The 20522-nt window shown below is 40.5% G+C and overlaps 1 protein-coding gene across 6 annotated transcripts in view; it reads right to left on the reverse strand.

The window, feature by feature from the left end:
* Positions 1-20522, reverse strand: part of arvcfb (ARVCF delta catenin family member b) — a 177504-nt gene that overhangs the window by 40008 nt on the left and 116974 nt on the right. For all 6 annotated transcript variants that reach the window (XM_026342936.2, XM_026342934.2, XM_026342938.2 and 3 more), the window contains 3 exons: positions 19754-20394; positions 13427-13932; positions 1902-2085 (listed from right to left, as the gene is read on the reverse strand). In XM_026342936.2, the coding sequence (XP_026198721.1) occupies positions 1902-2085; positions 13427-13932; positions 19754-20394 (1331 nt within the window). The remainder of the gene's footprint in view (positions 1-1901; positions 2086-13426; positions 13933-19753; positions 20395-20522) is intronic.

Below are 20522 nucleotides of genomic sequence, written 5' to 3' on the forward strand. Positions count from 1 at the left end.
ATCAGAGCACTTTAATTTATTCCCTCTTGATGTGTTAATGCTTCTCTACAACTCAGCAGAAAATCACAAGCAAGCTTCCACATTTAATTCAGAGAAAACTAGCCGGAAACCACCTAATGTGATGTAATAATGTGTGAAATACACTCTGATGCTTTCTGTCTGAGCTGGATTTGGATGTTTTTTTGTTCTGGATCTCGACCAGACTCTACTGCAGGAGCCATTCTGCCATGGATTACAGTCTAGACTGGTCTGGTCAGCCCAGGAGGAGACAGCACAGCCCCATGTGATGCGTGATAACACACATACACACTCTGTCTTACATTAGTCTGTCATTATACTACATTCTGTCAAATGTTGTGAGTTGGAGCCAAAATGACAGATTCAGCGGGGAAGGTAAATGCAAAGACATACTTGTAGAAAAAATTCTACTTGAAAGTTAATAACAGGAGTGTTGCACTCAAGCTGTGGACCTCATACAATGACAGCATTTAGAAGACTGAGGTGGAGGTGATATTTTCTCATGTTTCACAGTTTTTGAGCTGAACTTTCTTGGTTACCTGCTAAATTGCATTTAATTTGAACATTGGGTATTCAGCTGATGCCCTTTTTCATAATTTAACAGGACGTGGAAAATTTTGAATTATGTTCATTACCAATTATTTTCTCAACTAATCAACTGATTGTTTAGTTAAAATGTCCTGCTGGTTAACAGGTTAAAGCTAAACAATCACCCTGGTGCATGTTTCAAAGGCCTAGGAGCACCACATCCAAGCTGTTCCCTCATACCTGAACTGCTAGCAATGCTAATGAAAAATATTCAACAAACTGACATGTTGTCATGAGACCACAATTTTCACTTTGACCTCACTTTACCTTCAGTCAGCCCTAACAAGCTTAAGGTCAACTTCATTTGTGTGATTATTTAATTATAATTTCTTTCGTTTGCAGGTATTTGGCCCCTGGTGTGGTAACAGTGGTAACACAGAGCCCATATTAAAACAATGAGGAACAGAGAAACTGAAAAAAGTTTTTATATTTATGAGAGGTCACATAGCAATCCTACTCCAGACAGACATCTAATAATATTTATAGAGTACATATAGATATTGGTACGAGACAGCATCTGCCATAACATAAATTCTTAAGTACTTAAAGAACTTAGATCTGACTCTGGCACAGAGTCAAAAATAGCAAATGTACTCTCATATTCACCACACCTGTCCCCAGCTACAACTGCCATCCAAGTAAAAACTAACTTTCAAGGCCTTGATGGTTCCGGTCTCTAAATCTGCACACATGCTTTTTACCTGAATAAATCTGGCATGTGTCTCCCAACATCCTAATATCAGTCTGCCTGATTTGATCTGTCTGAGCTCCATAAGACACCCTGCAGGTTTTCATCATATAAAAGAAGCAGACCAAAGGTTTTTCTAATTTCCCAATACCAATATTTGGAAATATACAATGTACAGCTTCCTGTTAAAATTGTATATGTTTGTTTTCTTTGGTGCAAGACAAAATATAGAATCCTCAGATTTGAGAAGCTGCAACCTGCAAATATTTACTTAAGTTGTTTGATTGACTAGTTGTTCCAACTATGCTTGCGGGGTTGAGACATTCAGTCCAGAGTCTCAACAGTCTCAATACTCCTGCAAACATGCATACATAAGCAAAAACACAATAGTTTTTCCTGTGGAAAAGCCACTAAAGCAGCCTCTGAATGATGGACAGGTAATGTTTTCTGACATCTTAATGTCTACAGTTTCCTCTCTCTGCAATTCATCTCTTTAAAATCTTTGAGTCAACTGAAAAACTATGCTAATCAATGAATGAAGCAAGAATCAAACATTCAGAAAACGGTTACCTGACCTCTGTGTTAACCACTTTAGGACAAGCCCTACCTGAGGCAGCCGGAGGTGTTCTTGAAGACGGTGGTCCACTCTGCATCGCGGGGCTTTGAGTCCTCATTGGGCTCGTGTTCCCACCCCGAGTGGGGAATAATGACCTCGTTGGTCATGGTCTGCAGGCCGTGGTTAATAATCACCATCTTCAGGGGTTCATAGGATGACAAATTCCACAATGTTCCTGTAGGGTGGCAGAATAAAAGAGGAATTAAATGACATATTGAGAGGACAGTGATAAGGGGAAAGAGGTAGGTGATTAGGTACGAGGTTTATGAGGAGGAAAGGTATGATGTAAAGGGAATAGGAAAAGGAGGGATGAGGAAGGAACAATGGATAGGAGGAGCGATATACAGAGAAAGAATTATAGGGCAAGGCACAAGGCATTACAGAATGATAATGGTTTGGAAAGAAAGAGGCAGGAAGGATGAGAGAAAACAATTGACTAAGTGACAAAAATGACAAGGAAATGGGAGTGGGAAGTGAAAAAACATAGAAACAATCTCAACAATATCAAGACGGCCATAACATACTGCAGTGCAGGCTTTAAGAAAGAAGTCAAAAGCACATTTATACTGGGATGAAACAAATACTGAAAAATATGTTGTTCATTAGCCAATCAAGATTTGAACTGGACATACTGGTCTGTATTAAAACGTCACTGCACTTTTGTTGTCCCTATAGAGTTCAGCTGAGTACCACTGTGTAGTAACGTAGAGTCGAAAGCAGCCATACTAATGTGATATTTCTATAATATTCTTGGAATATTGGTACAGCAATGGTAAGGATAGCTTTTCCTTTACAATGCTTTACATGCGTTTCTGCTGTTGCACTGTTACTAATGGAATAACTTATCACTTCAACAACTTATTTTCTTATTCAAGTAAGCCAAGCAGAAGAAACAGCTTTTTTAAGTTACCTCTAACAGGCAGCCTATTTCATATTTCTGCAAAAAGAGGTGAGCTATATTAAGCAGGGTATATGCATCCTGAGGTTTCACAAAACAGAAACGGGCAGGCAGACAAAGCAGTGAAGAAACTTTTTGGCAGCATAACCAAGCAGCCAAGCCCGGCAAAAATAAAAAGTACAGGATCAGCATCAGATGGGTTTTCACTCAGACACGTAGAAGCTGTGGAGCGAGGCAGCCTCCAGTATGAGGAGAACAAGAAATGTCACACTGAAAAACAAACAAGCAAGCAAACAAAGTTTGTTTCACATGGTCTGAGTTTCTGATTCCATTAACCCTTTCCCTGGGTATCTGTCTGATATTATCTCTCATCATTTATTCTCCTTTTTCATTGAGCATTTAGTCAACACTGATGCATATTATACTGTACAGTGAAATATTTCTGCTGTTACCAGTCATCAAGTTTACAGGGATGTAAAGGGCAATGTACGATGTGTCTTTAGATGCAGTGAGTTATGCTGTGGGTTAGAAGTGGAGATCTGTGTTTATATTTGTTTATATTTTGGCAAATTGGCAACAGTGAAAGTCTGTCAAACTGCTATGAGCAGTTCTTGTTTGCAATGTACCCATGGATGTACAGTAAATTTGAATATCACTTGGTCACTTTGGGACTTCTGGAAGGCAGGTGTCTGATTGATGGACATCAAATACAAACCAAAGTGTCTCCAGTGTTTTTAGAGCAACAACAAGCTCCTCTTCACTTTCACTTCATGAATACAGTACAACTCTGCCAAGCTCCCTTAAGGAGGCGTTACAGTTTGATGCACATGCAGAAGTGCTAAAAGACACATACACTTTACATATTATGGAAAAGCACTAATACACGTGTGCACACATGTACACCCACAGTCTGTGATTACCTCCTAAGTCACCACAGAGTATTGACACTGTCATACTGCCTTGCCCTGTACTTTATTTTCTCTGTACGTTTTACAGATGGTCAGTATTTCTCCTGTTAAATCATGCGCGCCACACACAGGAAAAAAATGTCTCGGCGGACAGACCTAGGCTAAAAATAACTCCAACCCTTCTGGTGTTGTGGTGCCTGGAGATAGCTTGATTCCTTCTCCAAGAAAATGAAAAAAGAAAAGAACGCATTAGGCTAATCCACATATTGCATTATATTTGAGGTTTGAATGCATCTTATGGCATTTAATCCCAATCCATCATATGTGTATAGTAATTGAATCAGCAAACCAAGCATAAACAGTGAGCCTTCATTTCCCCTGTTTTTATAGTTGGGTTGACTGGACCAGCTTCTTCTGCAGTCCTTATAGACCACTATAGATCAGAGTCTTGTATGATAGCCAGTAAACACCACACTCTACCTTAAACTATTCACTTGACTAACACAGCTGGTTAGTTACAGAACATGTCCTAAGAGTAAATATTGCCTGACAGACTCATTTCAGGGTGAAAACTCCCTAAAGCCAACAACCAGTGTTCAGGTAATTACACTGTTAAATCAAAGGTGTTTTATTTTGTGTTTCATGCACTTCCTGTAAATTTCATAGTTTTACAGATTCAAAATAAATATTTTGCAAGCATTTTCATGGGATGTTAAACTTGGATAAAAAAGCTGATGTTTCTTAGAGATATGAATGTTGTACTATTGGCACAATTGAAGCTCTGATTTAAGAAATTACACTGTTATTATTTTTATGTTTGCTTCTTTATTGTATACTGTTCTCTATCTAGACCCATCAACCAACTTAGTTTCTGTGTATAGGTAGATTCTATTGTAGTTCAGGCTTTAGAATATACTTTCTTTACATATGCCCCCCATAGGCGCCTCATCATTTAGCAACGAAAGACACAACAAACTAAAGGAGGCTGCAAAAGTCTGGAAAAGCATTAAAAAAAGAAATGCAGTTATTGCAAACAAAGGGATATATCACTAATTTCAGGTTTTCGTCTGGGCTTTTAACTTACTTTAAAACTAACTGTTCGATTACTTTTGCTCAAATAAACTTTGTAATCTATGTGATCTTATACAAAATGTGTTCTGTGCTGTTTAACATGTTTAGATGTACATATTAATAAACTGAAATATTTTGTTAATATTTTGTCTCATATTAATTTATTGATCTTAAACCCAAATGTCTTCACTGTAAATTAAACACAAATTAATTAGACTTGCTGTTCCCATACTTCTGGATGGGACTTTATGTTCTGCTCATGACTTCATCTACTCTATTTACTGCACATTTAGGTGCTTTTGGTTGAAAATAAAAAAGTACAATGTTTATGTACTGTAAGGAGACTGGTAGTGTGTAGTTTTAATTTTACTGTATCAGCTTTGGACACTCAATATGTACCATGGTAGCAGAAATATGTAGGCCTAAATGCAAAACTGTATTCCACATTTATAATTGTTCAAGTGCCTGATTCAATATTAAACTCAATATTTCTAGTAAGTTATGTCTTAGTGGTATGTTGTTGTTGTTTTCAGTCACATACAGTATGAGCCATCTCAGTTGCATATTTTCCCCACTCTTCTTTTTCACATGGTCAATTTTGTCATTTATTCCAACCAAATGCACGAGAGCGTGTGAGAAGTATCAGCATCCACGCATGAATCACATTAACAACAAATGTGCTCTTGTGGCGCGTGTACTCGGGTATGATGACAGCCAGCTAACATTCATAGTGTTCCCACCAGGCTGACAACTTGATTACTCCACTGTTGTGTCATTAGCATCAGTTTAAGATGTGACAAGCAACATTCAACATGCAGTCAATACATGAGGAAGCAGTTAGCAATATGAGTTTTAAGAGGAAGTCCACTGAATAATGAAAATCTCTGAAGTGTCTTGGTCATACATATGGAAAATTTGTGAGCTTTGTAATGTATTAAAGTCCTGGTTCACCATTTTTTGAGCTGGTCTTAAAACCATACTGATGTGCCTGTTTGCAGAATGCAGGAGTGGTCTCATCATAAATAAACAATCATTTAATATTCTACATAAAAAATCCTTCATTGATATAAGAGAATCTTGTGAAGGTCAAGTTATAATGCTAGGGGATGTTGGTTGCCTTATTTAGAGTGTTTCTACATTGCCGCAAAATTGGTTCAACAGCCCATATCCATAAAGTATGGAATTATATATCTGTATATAAAACATAAAATATACAATCATCCATCTTTGACTTTGACTTGACCTGGCCAGTGTGTAAAAAAATCATCCTAACTTCAGTACTTCAGTAACAAGAGATACCTGAGTTTTCATGCAAAAGTTACCATCCTAGCATGCAAACAGTCTCCATCCCCCCCGGCTGTTCACAATCACATCCAGTATTGCAGCTGAAACACTGCTCAGGCCGGTGGAATCAGTCAGCTCTACACTGATCACATATGCCAGAGGGGAGGAAAAGGCATGTCCTTGCCGTGGCTGTGATCCATCAATTACGACAGGCATTCAGTCCACAGACACAATGTTATTTAAGATGACAGAGTGCTGTGGAACTGACGATCTCCATCCCACGTCCTGCCACTGTTTCAGGCCACTGACTCCATATCAGGTTTAGTCCATTTGCTGTCCTCTGTCAGCCTGTCAGAGGTGGGCGTGTTAGGGATGTTTTGCTGCCTCAAGGGGATGAGGCAGACACCTTACCATGCAATAGTGATGTTAAAGACTCACTTCACATCTGATACTAACATACAACTACTGTACTGACAACACTCAAACTTAGAAAGCTCCATTAATGCACAATGTAAACAGATTTCTAACAGGAAGTGAATCCACATAGCACTGACCTTTTCAAAAGGAATGCCCAAAATGAAAAGATTATATTATTATTTTGGGAAATATAATTACTTTCCTTAGAAGACAGCAGCCAGTTAGCTTAACTTAGCATCAGGATGGACACAAAGGAAAACAGCTCCACCCATAAAGCCAAACTTGCCACTATTACATGATTATAAGCTACACATCGATACTGACTAATGATCACTGCTGACATGACATGGACTATGTGTTGAGTGAAGCTAAATAAAGAAACTAAAAATAAAAAAAAAAAACTATGACTATGAAAAAACACCTCTGGCAACAGAATTTACTCAACATCATAATTCATAGGATGCTAATGCCCAGAAGGCCCAATTTCAAATACTGAGTTATGATCTTAGTTTTATTGTCACTTTGCTCACAAGTTTGTTATCAGATAATGGCAGGATTCCCTACAGGGCCATAATATAAAATTCAAAGGCTTTACCATGAACCTTCCATAAGTGCTTTCAAGATCTAAAAAGGTTTATTAATGTTGTTTATCTGCTGAGAGATGTTCTAAAGGGGTAAACAGTCTGGTTGATTTGGTCATGAAGGAAACCATCTAAAGAGCAGCATGTAATGAAAGAAGTGTACAAAACAAGTTGTAAAATGTATTGTGATATATTCCTATAAACACAATTTATTCAGCTATAAAATATCTCCTAGGAGAGAGAATGTATACAAAAGCAACAGGTTGATTTCCATAAATATGAAAATGGAAATAAGGATGCCTTATAAAAAAAAAACATGGTGATCGGATATTTTTGTAGCTTCAATATTTAAACTGTTTTCAAATCTGTGATTTGCTTTTGCTATTTGTTGTCTCAAATCCAATTGAGCTTCAGGGCAAGTTGAAGATGTACATTATTACCTGCAGCTTCAATCATTTATTGCCACAAACACTTTTAGATCTGTCATATTTTTGCCAGAGCTTGACACAATCCTACAATGCTAACATCAAAACAGCGTGTGTGCATTTGTCAAAGTAAACGACAAGATGGGGAATAAAGGAGACACGTTGTGAGTTCAGTATAAACCAAATGTTCCCTCCTGTTTCTCTGTTTACTCCTTTTCCTTTTCCATGAATCCCCTTCTCATACTTGGATATAAGGGTTATAGGGACTAGGACAGGGACTGGAGCTGTGGCTGCGGCTAATTCAATTTTCCAGGGACCACTGGCAGGCATGTTGCTCTTCGAGCAGGGCTATTAACTTAGTTCTGCCCATTACCGTTCTCCTCCTTGCTCCTCCCTCCTCTCCTTGTCTTCCTCACCCCTTTTGCCATCCATCACACCCTCGGTGATAAGGACACAGGGTAGTGCAGTTTAGAAAAAAGACAGAGGGCATTTGAGATGTGAAAGGAGGAAGAGAGGGAGGAGATCTCAATAACTGAACTCACTCTGTTGGAGAAATTAGACTATGTGTATGTACAGTTGTGTGTGTGTGTGTGTGTGTGTGTGTGTGTGTGTGTGTGTGTGTGTGTGTGTGTGTGTGTGTGTATTTTGAGGAGGGGCTATAAAGAAGGAGCCAGAGGTCAATCCTGAGAAATGAGTTAATGAAATGAGGTGGAAAGGCCTAAATATGCACCAAGCATGCAGACATATGGACACAGACGTAAACAAGTAAACCAAAGATGTATTCACCAGGTCATCTCAAATATCACAGTGTTGGACATCAGGCATGTTTCCCTTCTCAGAAATGACTTCACTATATCTGCATCACCATAAGGACCATGTGCGTTAGCAGTGTCACAGTACGCGTGATAGGTACATAATTATATAATAATAATATAATATAATTACATAATCGTATATAATGTTAATGTTGGACCTCTGTTGAAATCAGTATACTGACAACTGTTGTTAAATATTGGATAATTCTTCTAGAGGAGGACTCACTCTGCAACACTAGTTACAATAGTGATACATTTTAATTTAATATGCTTTGTAAACTCCAGGTTAGATACAGTATATGACACTAATCACTGTCCTTCAATGTCTCTGCAACGCTGTCCTCTGTTGTGTGAAGCTCTGTCTGCTGCCCCAAATCTACAAATTAGGCTATCAGTCAAGTGAGGACATTGAGGCTGTTTTGTCTGAGCAGAAGTTCTGCATCACATTAAAATATGAAAAACCTAAATCGTAGACCACAGCTCTGCTTGTGCCTTGAGACTTACTAACACTAGACTTTTTTTACAGTGGATTTTTTGGCTCGTCATAGCAACAAAAGCACAAGTGTAATTAATAACACTAACAATAGCTAAGTGGCCCAGTGAGCTATTAAATTGAGCCCACATGTAGACCTGTAACTGGGACATTTAATGGAATACAGTCATTACTAGTTCCTGTTATTAATTACACCTCACGTCAAGCCAAAATGAGCTGAGGTAAGTGTCTCGTATTGTCTGTTACTAGTGAAGTGAAAGAGTTGGTTTGATCTATAGGGCTGTCCTAATTTACTGTAAGCACAATCAAAGTTAGACGTTAAAAAGGAGTTAAAATCTCAAAAATGTATGTACAGTACCTTCTCTCTGCTGCTGTATGACCTCAGTGTTTATACTGAAAAATCAGTGCAAAGCTGCACTAATCAATATTATAATATTAATAAACTGAATATTGAAAGGAATCACCTAACCTAAGTCATATTAATTTCTCTGAGGCCTACAAGATGTTTTAGGAGCTATATCTATCAACTATATGGTGCTGTACATATTATATTATACTCATAAATATATCCAGAAAGCCTTGGCACAGTACACAAACGTGTGTGGACAGCATCTCTCTTCTGGCTTTGGCACTTGTCTATTTTACATTTTTCACCCAAACAACAAAGATGTGCAGCAAGCACCTGCCTAACTGTCAGTCCACAAACCTCAGACATTTTCTGCAGGGAAAACAAGAAACAAATCCGCTTAACAATCTACATTTCCACAGTGGGAATTGCTGCAGGGCACAAACAGCCCAGAGCCAACCAGGAGGGAAAAAAAGAATTACTCTGAACGGTACAAAGCTCTAAAAATATCAACCACTGGTCTGTCTGTCTTGTATGTTGGAAAATAAAACCCCTTGGTTCCTTCCACGTCGCCCATTTCCCCCTGCAGAAAACAGAGCTCTCTGTGGTTTTACAGGGACAGCACAAACTCTAGCAGCAAACTCCTAAAACATATGGACTAAGAAAAGGGCCCTATATTTAAAACCCCCAATTATATTTAATTGTAGAAAAACACGGCCAGTTTTAGCCACATGGGTTGAGGCTGTGAGCTGAGCTTGCATTGTGACTGGCCTGTTTTCACTGGAACCTAAAGCTGGAGACAGAAACATAGAGAGGATAGAGAGAAAAACAGCAAGAGAGGGAAGGAAAGTCAGAGTGTAGATAATGAATGAAGGAGAGGAAAAATTAGATTGAGCAGGGGAGGGTGGATAATGAGTGAGAGAGAGAGAAGGCAAAAAAAATGATAAAAAAAAAACCTCCCTCCATCCTGTCCTTCTTGTCTTGTGGTGCAGGGTTATTTTTAGCTACGATGGGGAGTAACACGGTTCTGTACAGGCAATCATTTCTGCTGCGGCACAGTCATCGCTCACCACGACATCTCTGTCACAGCAAAGGAAACACACATACATGCGCATGCACACTACAGTTCAACAGGTATCGCTTTTTAAGGACCTGTATCACAGTCGCTACTTTAAATTGAACCCACCAGTATCATGTATGGATACGCACTCTTTAAAGCGACCACTTCACACCATGACACTGAGCAAGAACCAACTCACAGTGAAAACTATTTTCCTTCTGACATATAAAGTAACTTCATTTTTATCCTGAGGTGGTGCGTGTTCTGTATTTAACACTTGGCAGCGACTTCACAAAGGTCAAGCATCTCACTTTAAAGTGGTTGTCATCTTTCATACATGTTCACATGGCAAAGTGCGCATACCAGCAAAAGTGTGTCAGGTCAAGCCAATCATGTTGAGGATTAGCTGAGCATACACGCAGCACATTCATGACCTGCAGACCTCCCTGTATTCTCCAGTTGACATTTGCTGGGTCGTGGAGAACAAAACATATTCACAAACATTCTTGAAAAACTCTCAGAGAGTCTCTAACCTAACCTAAAAACATTATCAAAAGGCTGCGACTCCTAGCTCAAGAGTGGTCAAGGAAACCTCTCAGAGCGACTCTGAGGTAAGGCCAGACAGTTTTTATCTCAGTGAGGAGGTGTGGTTGACCTCATTGCTAGGAATGACACATTGTTTCAGACTTGATTGGTTGATCAAAATATACGTATATTGCATGGACCTGTGCGAAATGGTGGCTTGGGCGATTTGCGCTATGAGTGTGAGAACTCGTTAACTGGTCGACTACAGCGTCAGTTTTAGGCATAGTAAGCCACCATGATGGATGGTCATGTAGCAATTAGTGGTGTACATGTACATATAAATTGAGTTAGTATCAATTATATGGCCTTTGTGTGAGGCATGGCAATTGCCATACAATTGAGGTCTTTGTTGACTCTTCACTTCCATGTACACTTACTGTTATGTTAAGACATGGTTTAAGTGTTAATATAGTTTGATGTGATGTATATCATTACAGAATATATTATAATAATATTCTGATTGCTGGCCAGTCTAGATGGAGTTGGAGTTGGTTAACATATAATCCACACTGAAAACAAATGGAACTTTGCTGCTGCCAGTCTCTTAAAATTAAAGTTGTAATGTTAGACCTAACTTTCTGCATTTCCTGGTGGTGCGATGTGGTTGTGTATGCCGTCAATTACAGCAACAACATCGAGGACGCTGTAAGGTTTCAAAGTCCAGTGGGAATAAATGAGGTATACCACAACATGAAGCTATAAAAGTGCTGTATTATTTTGTCTAATCACTCACTGATGGAAGGATGCAACAGACACAAATCATTAGTGGGTGATGCAAGCACATCTCTAATGAGATCGGCCACAAACATTATCCCTACATGATCTACACTGTGTGTTATCTCACTGTCATTCAGTGTTTCAAGAATATTTCTTCTCTGTCCTTCCACCATTTTGTCATCTGCTTAAAAACTCTTAAGCATCCTCCTTCCTACTCCTACTCCATGCTTCATGAATAGTTTTTATTTTTACTAGGGCTTAGTCTTAACTTTAAGGGGAAATTCTTAGAAAATGTTACATTTCTAATTTTTGCCACTAGGAGCAACCTTTAGGCTTAGGAAACTTTGTGAATACGGCCTCTGGTTGCTAATACAATACGACTCAGTGCTGCATTACTATGCAGAGATTGGGATTATAGCAGTCAACTCCAGTATATTTCTGGATAGAATATATAACAGATGGTAAGGTATGCAGCCAGGGATTGGAAAGGACTGGCATACTAAGGTACAATTATATCAGCTTAAAAGGCAAAGCAGCACTTATTTATACTTGCTTTACTTTTATAGACAGGCAGAAAGAGGAATCCTACAGTTAATGGAGAAGACAGCCAACAGGCTTGGCTACAGACGAGCTATGCAGGTGGTTTTTGCATAATATAAGAATCATTTCCCTATCGCAGGGTGCAATTTGAGCAATGCAATCAGACATATGCATAGTACTTATTTCAAATGATTTCACCCACATAACAGATCTGTTTTGAGTGGTTTGAGTGCATGTTGACACTTAAGAGTAATAAAAATGATTTCAAGCTTTTCAGTAGAACAGGCTTAGCTGGTTATAAAATAAAGTGACAGTAAGACAGTAAGTAAGCTGAATATTTTCTCACACTGATCACAATGCAAAAATGTATATTTTATTGTGTTATTGCTGAGTACTTGCCATATTTTTAGTAGTGATTAACTACTTAATAATAAAACATGTACTTCAAGGGATTATGCTACAGTAGACTGCTTCAATCTCATGCTATTATTTCAGGATCCACAGTTCTTGTTCTAAAGGAATATTTCAACATCATAAAAGACATGTTGTCCACTGACACCACTGCAGATACCTTAATCACCTGCAGACCTTGTGTCCAAAAACACAAAATGTGGGCATTTCAAAAGAGATTGAACCAGTGACGTTCACAATCCTTCTAATAATATCCTAATATGGGGTTGAATTGATATTGTCCAGCATTAGCAATTCTTAGGAATGTGGACTGGAAGAATTTTGCCTTGTTCAAAAATTGAAATTGAACTAAAAAAAACAGAATCTGTCTCTCCTTCCTAGAAATCCCTTTGTATATTCCACCATACTGTGTACTTGATTATGGAGATTTCCTATATACCCATGCTGCTGCTGCTACCACTATTTAACCACTGAACTTTCTGCCACAGTGACAAGTGCTTTGTTACTGCAGACAATTATCACAGTTATCACTACGAGTTGTACAAAAAGGTCAGATGGTCATCATTGCCATCTACAAGGTATTAACATATTGTACCTGCGTCTTCATCTGTAAGGCCTTATTATCTAAGCTGCTGAGATATTTAACATCCATAGCTGAGTTAAGAGCTCATACCATGACACCAGATCACAGGAGAGACTTTAAATGTTTCTCATGCCAGCTGTGAACTGGGTAATACTAGTTACTATGCATCTCTCTAGAATGAGCTGCAACACAGCTTCATATTTTTCTAGCAAAAGGGATCCTAATCTCAATGACATTTGTTATTAAATAAAACTAACCTTACTAATTTATGCTAAGCTAAGCTAACTATTAGTTAGTTGTGGCATCATATTTAGGCATATAGACACAATAGTGTTGTCAATCTTCTCAAATACTTCTTTTAATACACACATATTCTTCTTACCTGTGATGAGCTCTCGGACCTCCATGTCATTGGTCTTCCTCAACAGGCGGATGAGGGCAGGGATGCCATCACAGTTCTTGATGGCCACCTTATTGTCATTGTCCTTGCCATAGGAGATGTTGCGCAGGGCACCACAAGCCTTGCGGTGGACTTCAGATTTGGGGTGGTCCAGAAGCCCCACCAGAACAGGAATTCCCTTCAGCTGACGCACATCTTTCTTAATTTTATCATTTTCATAGCACAGGTGCTGCAGGTAGGCAGCAGCATTGGACTTGACTGGGTCAATAGGGTGGCCCAGCATGGCAATGACTTCGGGGAGGTCTGGGTCACGCCAGCGTGGGTCCTTGCGGATGCTGTCGATGGATGGTGAGCGCCGGCCGCCCATGCGGTCCAGACTGGCCATGCTGCCCCTCTCTGGCTGGGCCAGTGGCGCTGAATACATGCCATGGATATATGGGTGGCGCTCATCAATCAGCTCTGCCTCAATGGGGTCGTCTGGATACCCTCTAGAAAACGAGAAGAGAGGACAGTGAGGACAATGGAGATAGAGAGTGACTCAGACAGATTTGTCTGAGAGAAGAATTAGGCTGCTGGGGGAAATACTTTGAAAGAAGCCAACTGAGGTGAATGCCACTGACTAATGAGGGGAAACAGAAAAGCAGAGGATAGGGTGAGTGAGAGATGGAGGCGATGAAAGGGAAAAAAGAGGGAGCGCAGGACAGTGAAACATGGTGATCTGTGATTCACAGGTCTGTCAGAGAGACTATGGTGGCAATTCCCTGCAATAAGAGTGACAGGGTAGGCAACATCCTTATTATTCTACCCTCTCAAGTGAGGGCCAAAAACAAACATGTCACAAAGACTGATTGAGAGACAGGAAAGATTGTACAAAGAAAAAACAGACATTTCAAAAAGAAGCAGAGACAACGGCAAAACCAAAGACAAATCTTTGAAGTTAAGTCTTGTGAAGTTTTTTTTTTTTTACACACTATATACTGTTGAGGAGGGATTTGATGTCTCTCCCTCCAGGGAATAAAGAAAAGAGCAGTGCTGTCCCTCCAGGGAGGATCATGAGCTACTGTGATGCCCCCAGGGCTTCCCTGACTCACAGCGCCGAACGCTACCCTGCGGTTTCATAACATGTTAATGACCATTTTCATCATCATTATTTGTTAGTATGAGGCTTCATCGCATTATTACTTTTAGAGTTGCGAACAGTACTGAGCTGTATTTGTTTTGGTGATAGAAAGGATTGTTGTCAATGAAGGTGGGGAAGGTGGGTTTGTAGCAGCTTGAGGGTCTGAGTGGGGGTTCCTTCATTGACTTACTACTTCCCAAGTAGTACTTCTCTGAGAGAGTACAATCTACACTCTGTTTTCTGGGGTTCCTTATTTCAAAGGCAGCCTCATTAATTATCTATAGGAACAAGGACAAAAGTATAGGCGCTCAATTCCAGTGACAGATCATTTGTTGCAGGAGTGCAGAGTACTTATTTTACTTAAGGCTCCTTCATCATGGGAACAATTTTTCACTAACTCTGAGGATGGAGACAGGAGAGTCACATTTTAACCTGGCAGAGAAGTAGCAAAGTATAGTTTTGAAACTTGAATCAAAAATTCTTCTTTTTTGAACAGATAGCAGTGAGTTGTCCAAAAGGATGAGAGAATGTTTGGAAGGAGAAGTTATGACTTGGATAGAGGAATTTAATTAGGGTTGTGTACTTTTGCACAGCATTTATCATCTCCCCCAACCCCACCCCACAGCTAGAGACTTGTTTATCCTCATTACATAATCCAGCTGGTCCACTAACCATCTTTGATGTATGGTGGTGCAATAAAATGGTGGCCAACACTGGTGGTTGGCAGGGAATTCCAGACCAAGCTCTAATTTTAATGAGTTTTATGTTAATTATGTGTTTTTACAGTTCTTCCCAGGGATGCTGGGGAAGGAGGGGGAGCTCTACATTCCATCTTGCCTTCTCTCTGTATTTCACTGTTGATTTTTCTTTTACACAAGCCTCACAGTAACATACTGGCTTTTATGGCACAACTTTGTGCATTTTATTGCCAGGGAAATCGATACAAGATGAACTGGTAGACAAACTCCTGCCCAAGCAATGTAACAAGATACTAAATCCCCTATTTAGATGGATGGAAAAAGGATTAATAGAGATGGAGCGAGGCACCACTGCAGTCGAGAACAGCCCTGCTATAAAATGCTGAAGCAGCATGAACCACGCTCAACCACGTCGTTGATGGTGGTGGCAAACATTGTGGCTGTCATGGTGCACATGACATGAACAGCTGTGATTTACTGTACAGGTGTAATAAGAACGTCGTCCAGCCAAAAATGGGAAACTGAACACAGCAGAGCTGTGAACTCTTACATTTCCAAACATTTCTTTTTTAAGTCGTACTCTGTACAGCTTTGTAAAATAGAGATGGAGAGCCACAAATTCCTATAGGCAGTTTGTCACCACAGTATGGTGAAAGAAATCAAAAGCCTGATTACAGCACATCATTTTGAGAATGACTGCTTCTCTGAGGTTTGGCAAAAACACTGAGCTGCACAACAGTGTGCTGGTAGTTCTAAATGCTTCCCTGTGCACACCAAGATCAAAACACATACTCTCATATTCGGAGGCCATCATCCAGCTTTCAATTGCTGCGGCATATTGGACATGACAAGCCAATGGGAGGTAGGAATAACCCCCGTAAAGAAAGGGCAGCACACAATCTCAGTATTATCGCTGTCGCATAGACCTACATACATAACCACAGTCTCTTTCACACACACAGTATCTCTTTCTTTGGCTTTCTCTCTCATTATCTGTGGCACAGTGTTTCTCTCTCTCTCTCTCACACACACACACACACGCACACACACACACACACACACACACACACACACACACACACACACACACTCTTCAAGACACAGATAAGATGTACAGTTGTGCAGATCGTGGCTCATTTAGATCTAGGCTGATGCAGCGGGGCTTTTGGTAAGGCAGGCGTCGTGAGGCTGAGTGATGGGAATGTCAGGATTTGCATTTAAATTGGCGCCATTGTGTGTACAGGGAGGGGTGTATTCATAGGATGTGAAAGGGCTCTCCGTCGCCAGACGCGATGCTCCGAGCATGATTACAGCAGATCACTCTCCTCATGTTAATGGAGCTGCTAAATGTCCAGGCTATTTCTGTGTATCTGGGTGCTTGTCTACAGATGCGTGGGTGTGCTTGTTTTGTTCTACGTCACAAAGACTAGACAAAGATAGTTACAGTAGATGTGAGATATACACTCACTCATATGTTCTGCCTGACTGTCGTCTTTGGCAGGACCATAAAAAAAGATAAACTGAGAAGAATTACAGACTCCGATGATATGATGTTTGCACCTCATATGTGCACATTACATCTTCACTGTGTTTATGAGCTGTTCACTGATTGTCCCAGCTGAGCAGCTCGCTCATTTTGAATTATGGGCAATAATTGCTTTATGATGAACAACAGTCTTTGTGGGCGAGAGAGAACAAAGGAGTGGAAAGAAACAGCAAAGCAGGCTATTCACTGTCACCAATGTTTGTTTTTATTCAGTTAAATAAGACTTAGAACACTTACTGTAGGAGAACTTAGAAGTTGCATCTGTAATGTAGGTGATGCTTCTGAGAAACCAGATACAGAGAGGAAGTATAATATTAAATAGAGTATGTTGCTCTTAGCATAAGCCTTTTGACAGGATCGATGAGGAGGTTGGGGTTTGTTCACTAGTGCCAGATCACTTTCATGGGCCGTTCCTCGCAGACACCACAAGATTGGAACGAGACATTCCCCCTCCCTCTCAATTAAGGAATGACTTGAATGTGCGTATGTATGTCTGTGTGTGCAGTGACCCGTGGATGCAGGTGAGCAGGTGCACTGAAGCAGGAGAGATGAGCCATTAGAGACTGGCTTAAATAATGCCCCTGTAGTGTGGCAGGGTTCAAAAGCAGCTATTAATCACACTGGACACACACACATGCACGCACACACAGAATTAGAGAGAATAAGAAGATGGATAAGGGGAAACCAGATGTCTGTCCCTCCCTCAGTAGCTACATTCCTGTTACCTTTGATCAAAGTACTAGCGTACTGTTTATAATATATATTTATCTTTAATTAAGTTTTCTGAGCAAAGCTTTAGTGTTATACTGAATATCGTTTAAACTGTAAAACAACAGTAAAGACACATATACATGTACAGCAAGAAAAAAATTAACACCAATGGGTCTAAAAAAAGGCAAACATGTATTTCTTTGATCTTTAATGCATAATATTTTCTCAAAAATTAAAGAAATTTGCCATCTTCATCCAACTTTTCATCCCAGTTTACACTTAAACATATTTTAGAATACTCAGCTGAGACATTACATTCTACAACACCTTTACCATCTGATGTACACTATGTGCTAAAATCCAACAGTGAGGCATGCTTCCACATCATTATATCCATCCACACGCTATCACTCGATGGACTCCACCACGATGACAAAATGAGAGCAAAGCGCCAATGTTGGAAGCCATTTTAGTGCTAAACATCTTCATTTTTGTTGGCGTATAATTGAGGGCTTGGAATGAAGTGATAAGCTGTAATTAAACTGCTTTAATTCTCAGATTCATTACCGTTGTCTTGTCTGGGTGAAAAAAAAAAATAATGAAGACAGTACACTGATGTTTTAGTGTTTAGATGTGATGTGTGGCCATGTGAGTGCAGGAAAAAATGAAAGAATGGAGGAAATACTTGCTACTGAATATATTTTCTGCAGCAATTAGCTAGGCAGCAGTCAGTCAAGAGTGGATTCAATGTGTTTGTGGTTGGGCTTTCACATGAGCAGCTGTCACTGTGTGTGTGTGTGTGTGTGTGTGTGTGTGTGTGTGTGTGTGTGTGTGTGTGTGTGTGTGTGTGTGTGTGTGTGTGTCTTTGCTTATGTCTGTGTGTGTATGAATGAATGAGTGTATGTGGCTGTTAGAGCTGTGTTGTGACACATGTAAGGCAGGCTACAAATTGCCTGGCACAGCAAGCACCTCTCACTAGGAGGATGGGGGAGTGACTCAATTTTCAGATGTGGATTGGTGTGTGTGTATGTGTGTGTGTGCATGGGAGTGTGAGTGTGTAAGAGAGAGAGAGAGAGAGAGAGAGAGTGTGTCAAAGTAAATTCAGAAGTGTGTAAAGACAGAGCAAGTGATTAGGCATCTGCTCTTAAAAGACAAGTAGTTGCAAACGTAAGTGTGCACATAAGCTTAATTAAAAAAAGGCCCACAGGCACATCTTGTCAAGAAGTACCTGGATTCAGCATAACCTTTGAACTTGCCAAACACACACACACACACACTCCAACACAAATATAAACACTTTCTTGTCTCTCAACCTCCTTAGCTCAGTTCCTCTAGGCCTCTGCCTTTAGGCCCAAACATTCAGTCCTCAGGTTGGTGGTGTAGAAAATGTATCTTTAAAACACACATCCCACAAACTCAGCTTCAAACCCCTGCTTCAGTTTACTTGAAGGAGCCCCCACCTTCCTTCCACAACAATGAAGTGATTGGAAGCTATTAGGAGACAAGAGTCCATTTTGGGATCTTATTGTTGGAGGCTAACAGGCTTTTTTTCTGCCCACTAGAGTCTAGGGGTTGTACTCCTCTCAACAAAGGCTGCTCAAAACAGGAAAGGCTTTAAGAGATAATACACAAAAGCCTCCTGTCCTCTCCCTCTCTCCCTCCATCCTCTCTATCCTCTCATCCTCCCCTCATCACGTCTCCAATCATTCCCGCCTCTTTACCTCTGACACAAACACATGTTCACTATCCATTTGCAGGAAAATAGCAATCAAAGACTTGTTTCTTCTTCGCTTCCTTTCACAAGCAAGTTGCTCAAGGAGAAGAGACATATGTTTACTTGCAGACGGTGTAACGTTGTCTTTTTTATGGCGAGAACAAGACAAGTATCCTTTATTCCCTCACATTTTAAAAGGCCTGATCTCCTCTTGTGTCAAAGCACTGCCTGCGCTCATGCACACGAACAAGAATTCATTGTCCAAAATAAAAAGAAAAACAAGTATAGTGTGTGAACTTGTGTACCTTCACAAAATCATTATCTGGAAGCTCCAGTAGAGAAAATACAACAAGACTCAATCTGTCAGGTTTTTAAGTATTAACACCAGGTACTGAAGTTTAAAAATTATGCAGATCTACTGTATCTTTGTAAGATCCTTTCTTTGAGCTAGAATAACAGACCAAGTGGTTCTGTTTAGAAATAAGGCTCTAATCTCAATTTTTTTAGCATTTATCCTCACCTGATCCTAGGCCCATCACGAAGAGGTTCCCGGTGGGTGCGACCCCGGTTGGCCCCCTGCAGGGTGCGTCGGTTGGCAGTAGAGTAATCGGGCTCCAACTCATATGGCTCCTCCTCTTCAGGGCCCAAGCTGCGGCGATCATCCTCCAGGCCATATGGCTCGGCCTGGAAGCGCTCTGGCTGTGAGCGGTTCAGGTCCACAGTGCTGCTGCCCATAGGCACCTGGGGCTGGGCCACATGGCCATAGTCATCCTTGCGAATAGGCAGTGTGTAGCTGTTCTCTGGCCGGTAGCTGTTGGGCATGTAGGGGTAGCGAGGTGGCCGAAAGTTGACTCCACGTGACAGGCTGCCGTAGTTGTCTGTCAAATCAGCGTAGCCATCATGCAGGCCATAGTGACGAACATACTGGCTCTCAGGTGTCTCGACGTATGAATCATTGTAGGAGTTGTTGTAGGACCGTGTCAGGGTGGAGGTTGCTTGAGGAGTGATAAAGCGATCACCTCCATTCTTCATGAAGCGCCGATCAATGGAGTCGGTGTAGCTACCCAGTGGGGACGAGCCCTCAGTCAGGGGCAGGCCATCGGGACCAAGTGGCACCTGACGCACTGTTCTCGTTGTCACCGTCTTAACCATTTTAGTCACCTGCACAGAGGAAGAAGTACAGCTGTCAAACACTGTGGCATGGCAGAACAGAAAGCTATTAAAACAAACCTATGTTAGGATCCAGCTGACATGAGGACATGTCATCTTAAGGCTGCACACACACACAC

This window comes from Anabas testudineus, chromosome 9, assembly GCF_900324465.2.
Source record: "Anabas testudineus chromosome 9, fAnaTes1.2, whole genome shotgun sequence".
In the NCBI taxonomy this organism is placed as follows: Eukaryota; Metazoa; Chordata; class Actinopteri; order Anabantiformes; family Anabantidae; genus Anabas; species Anabas testudineus.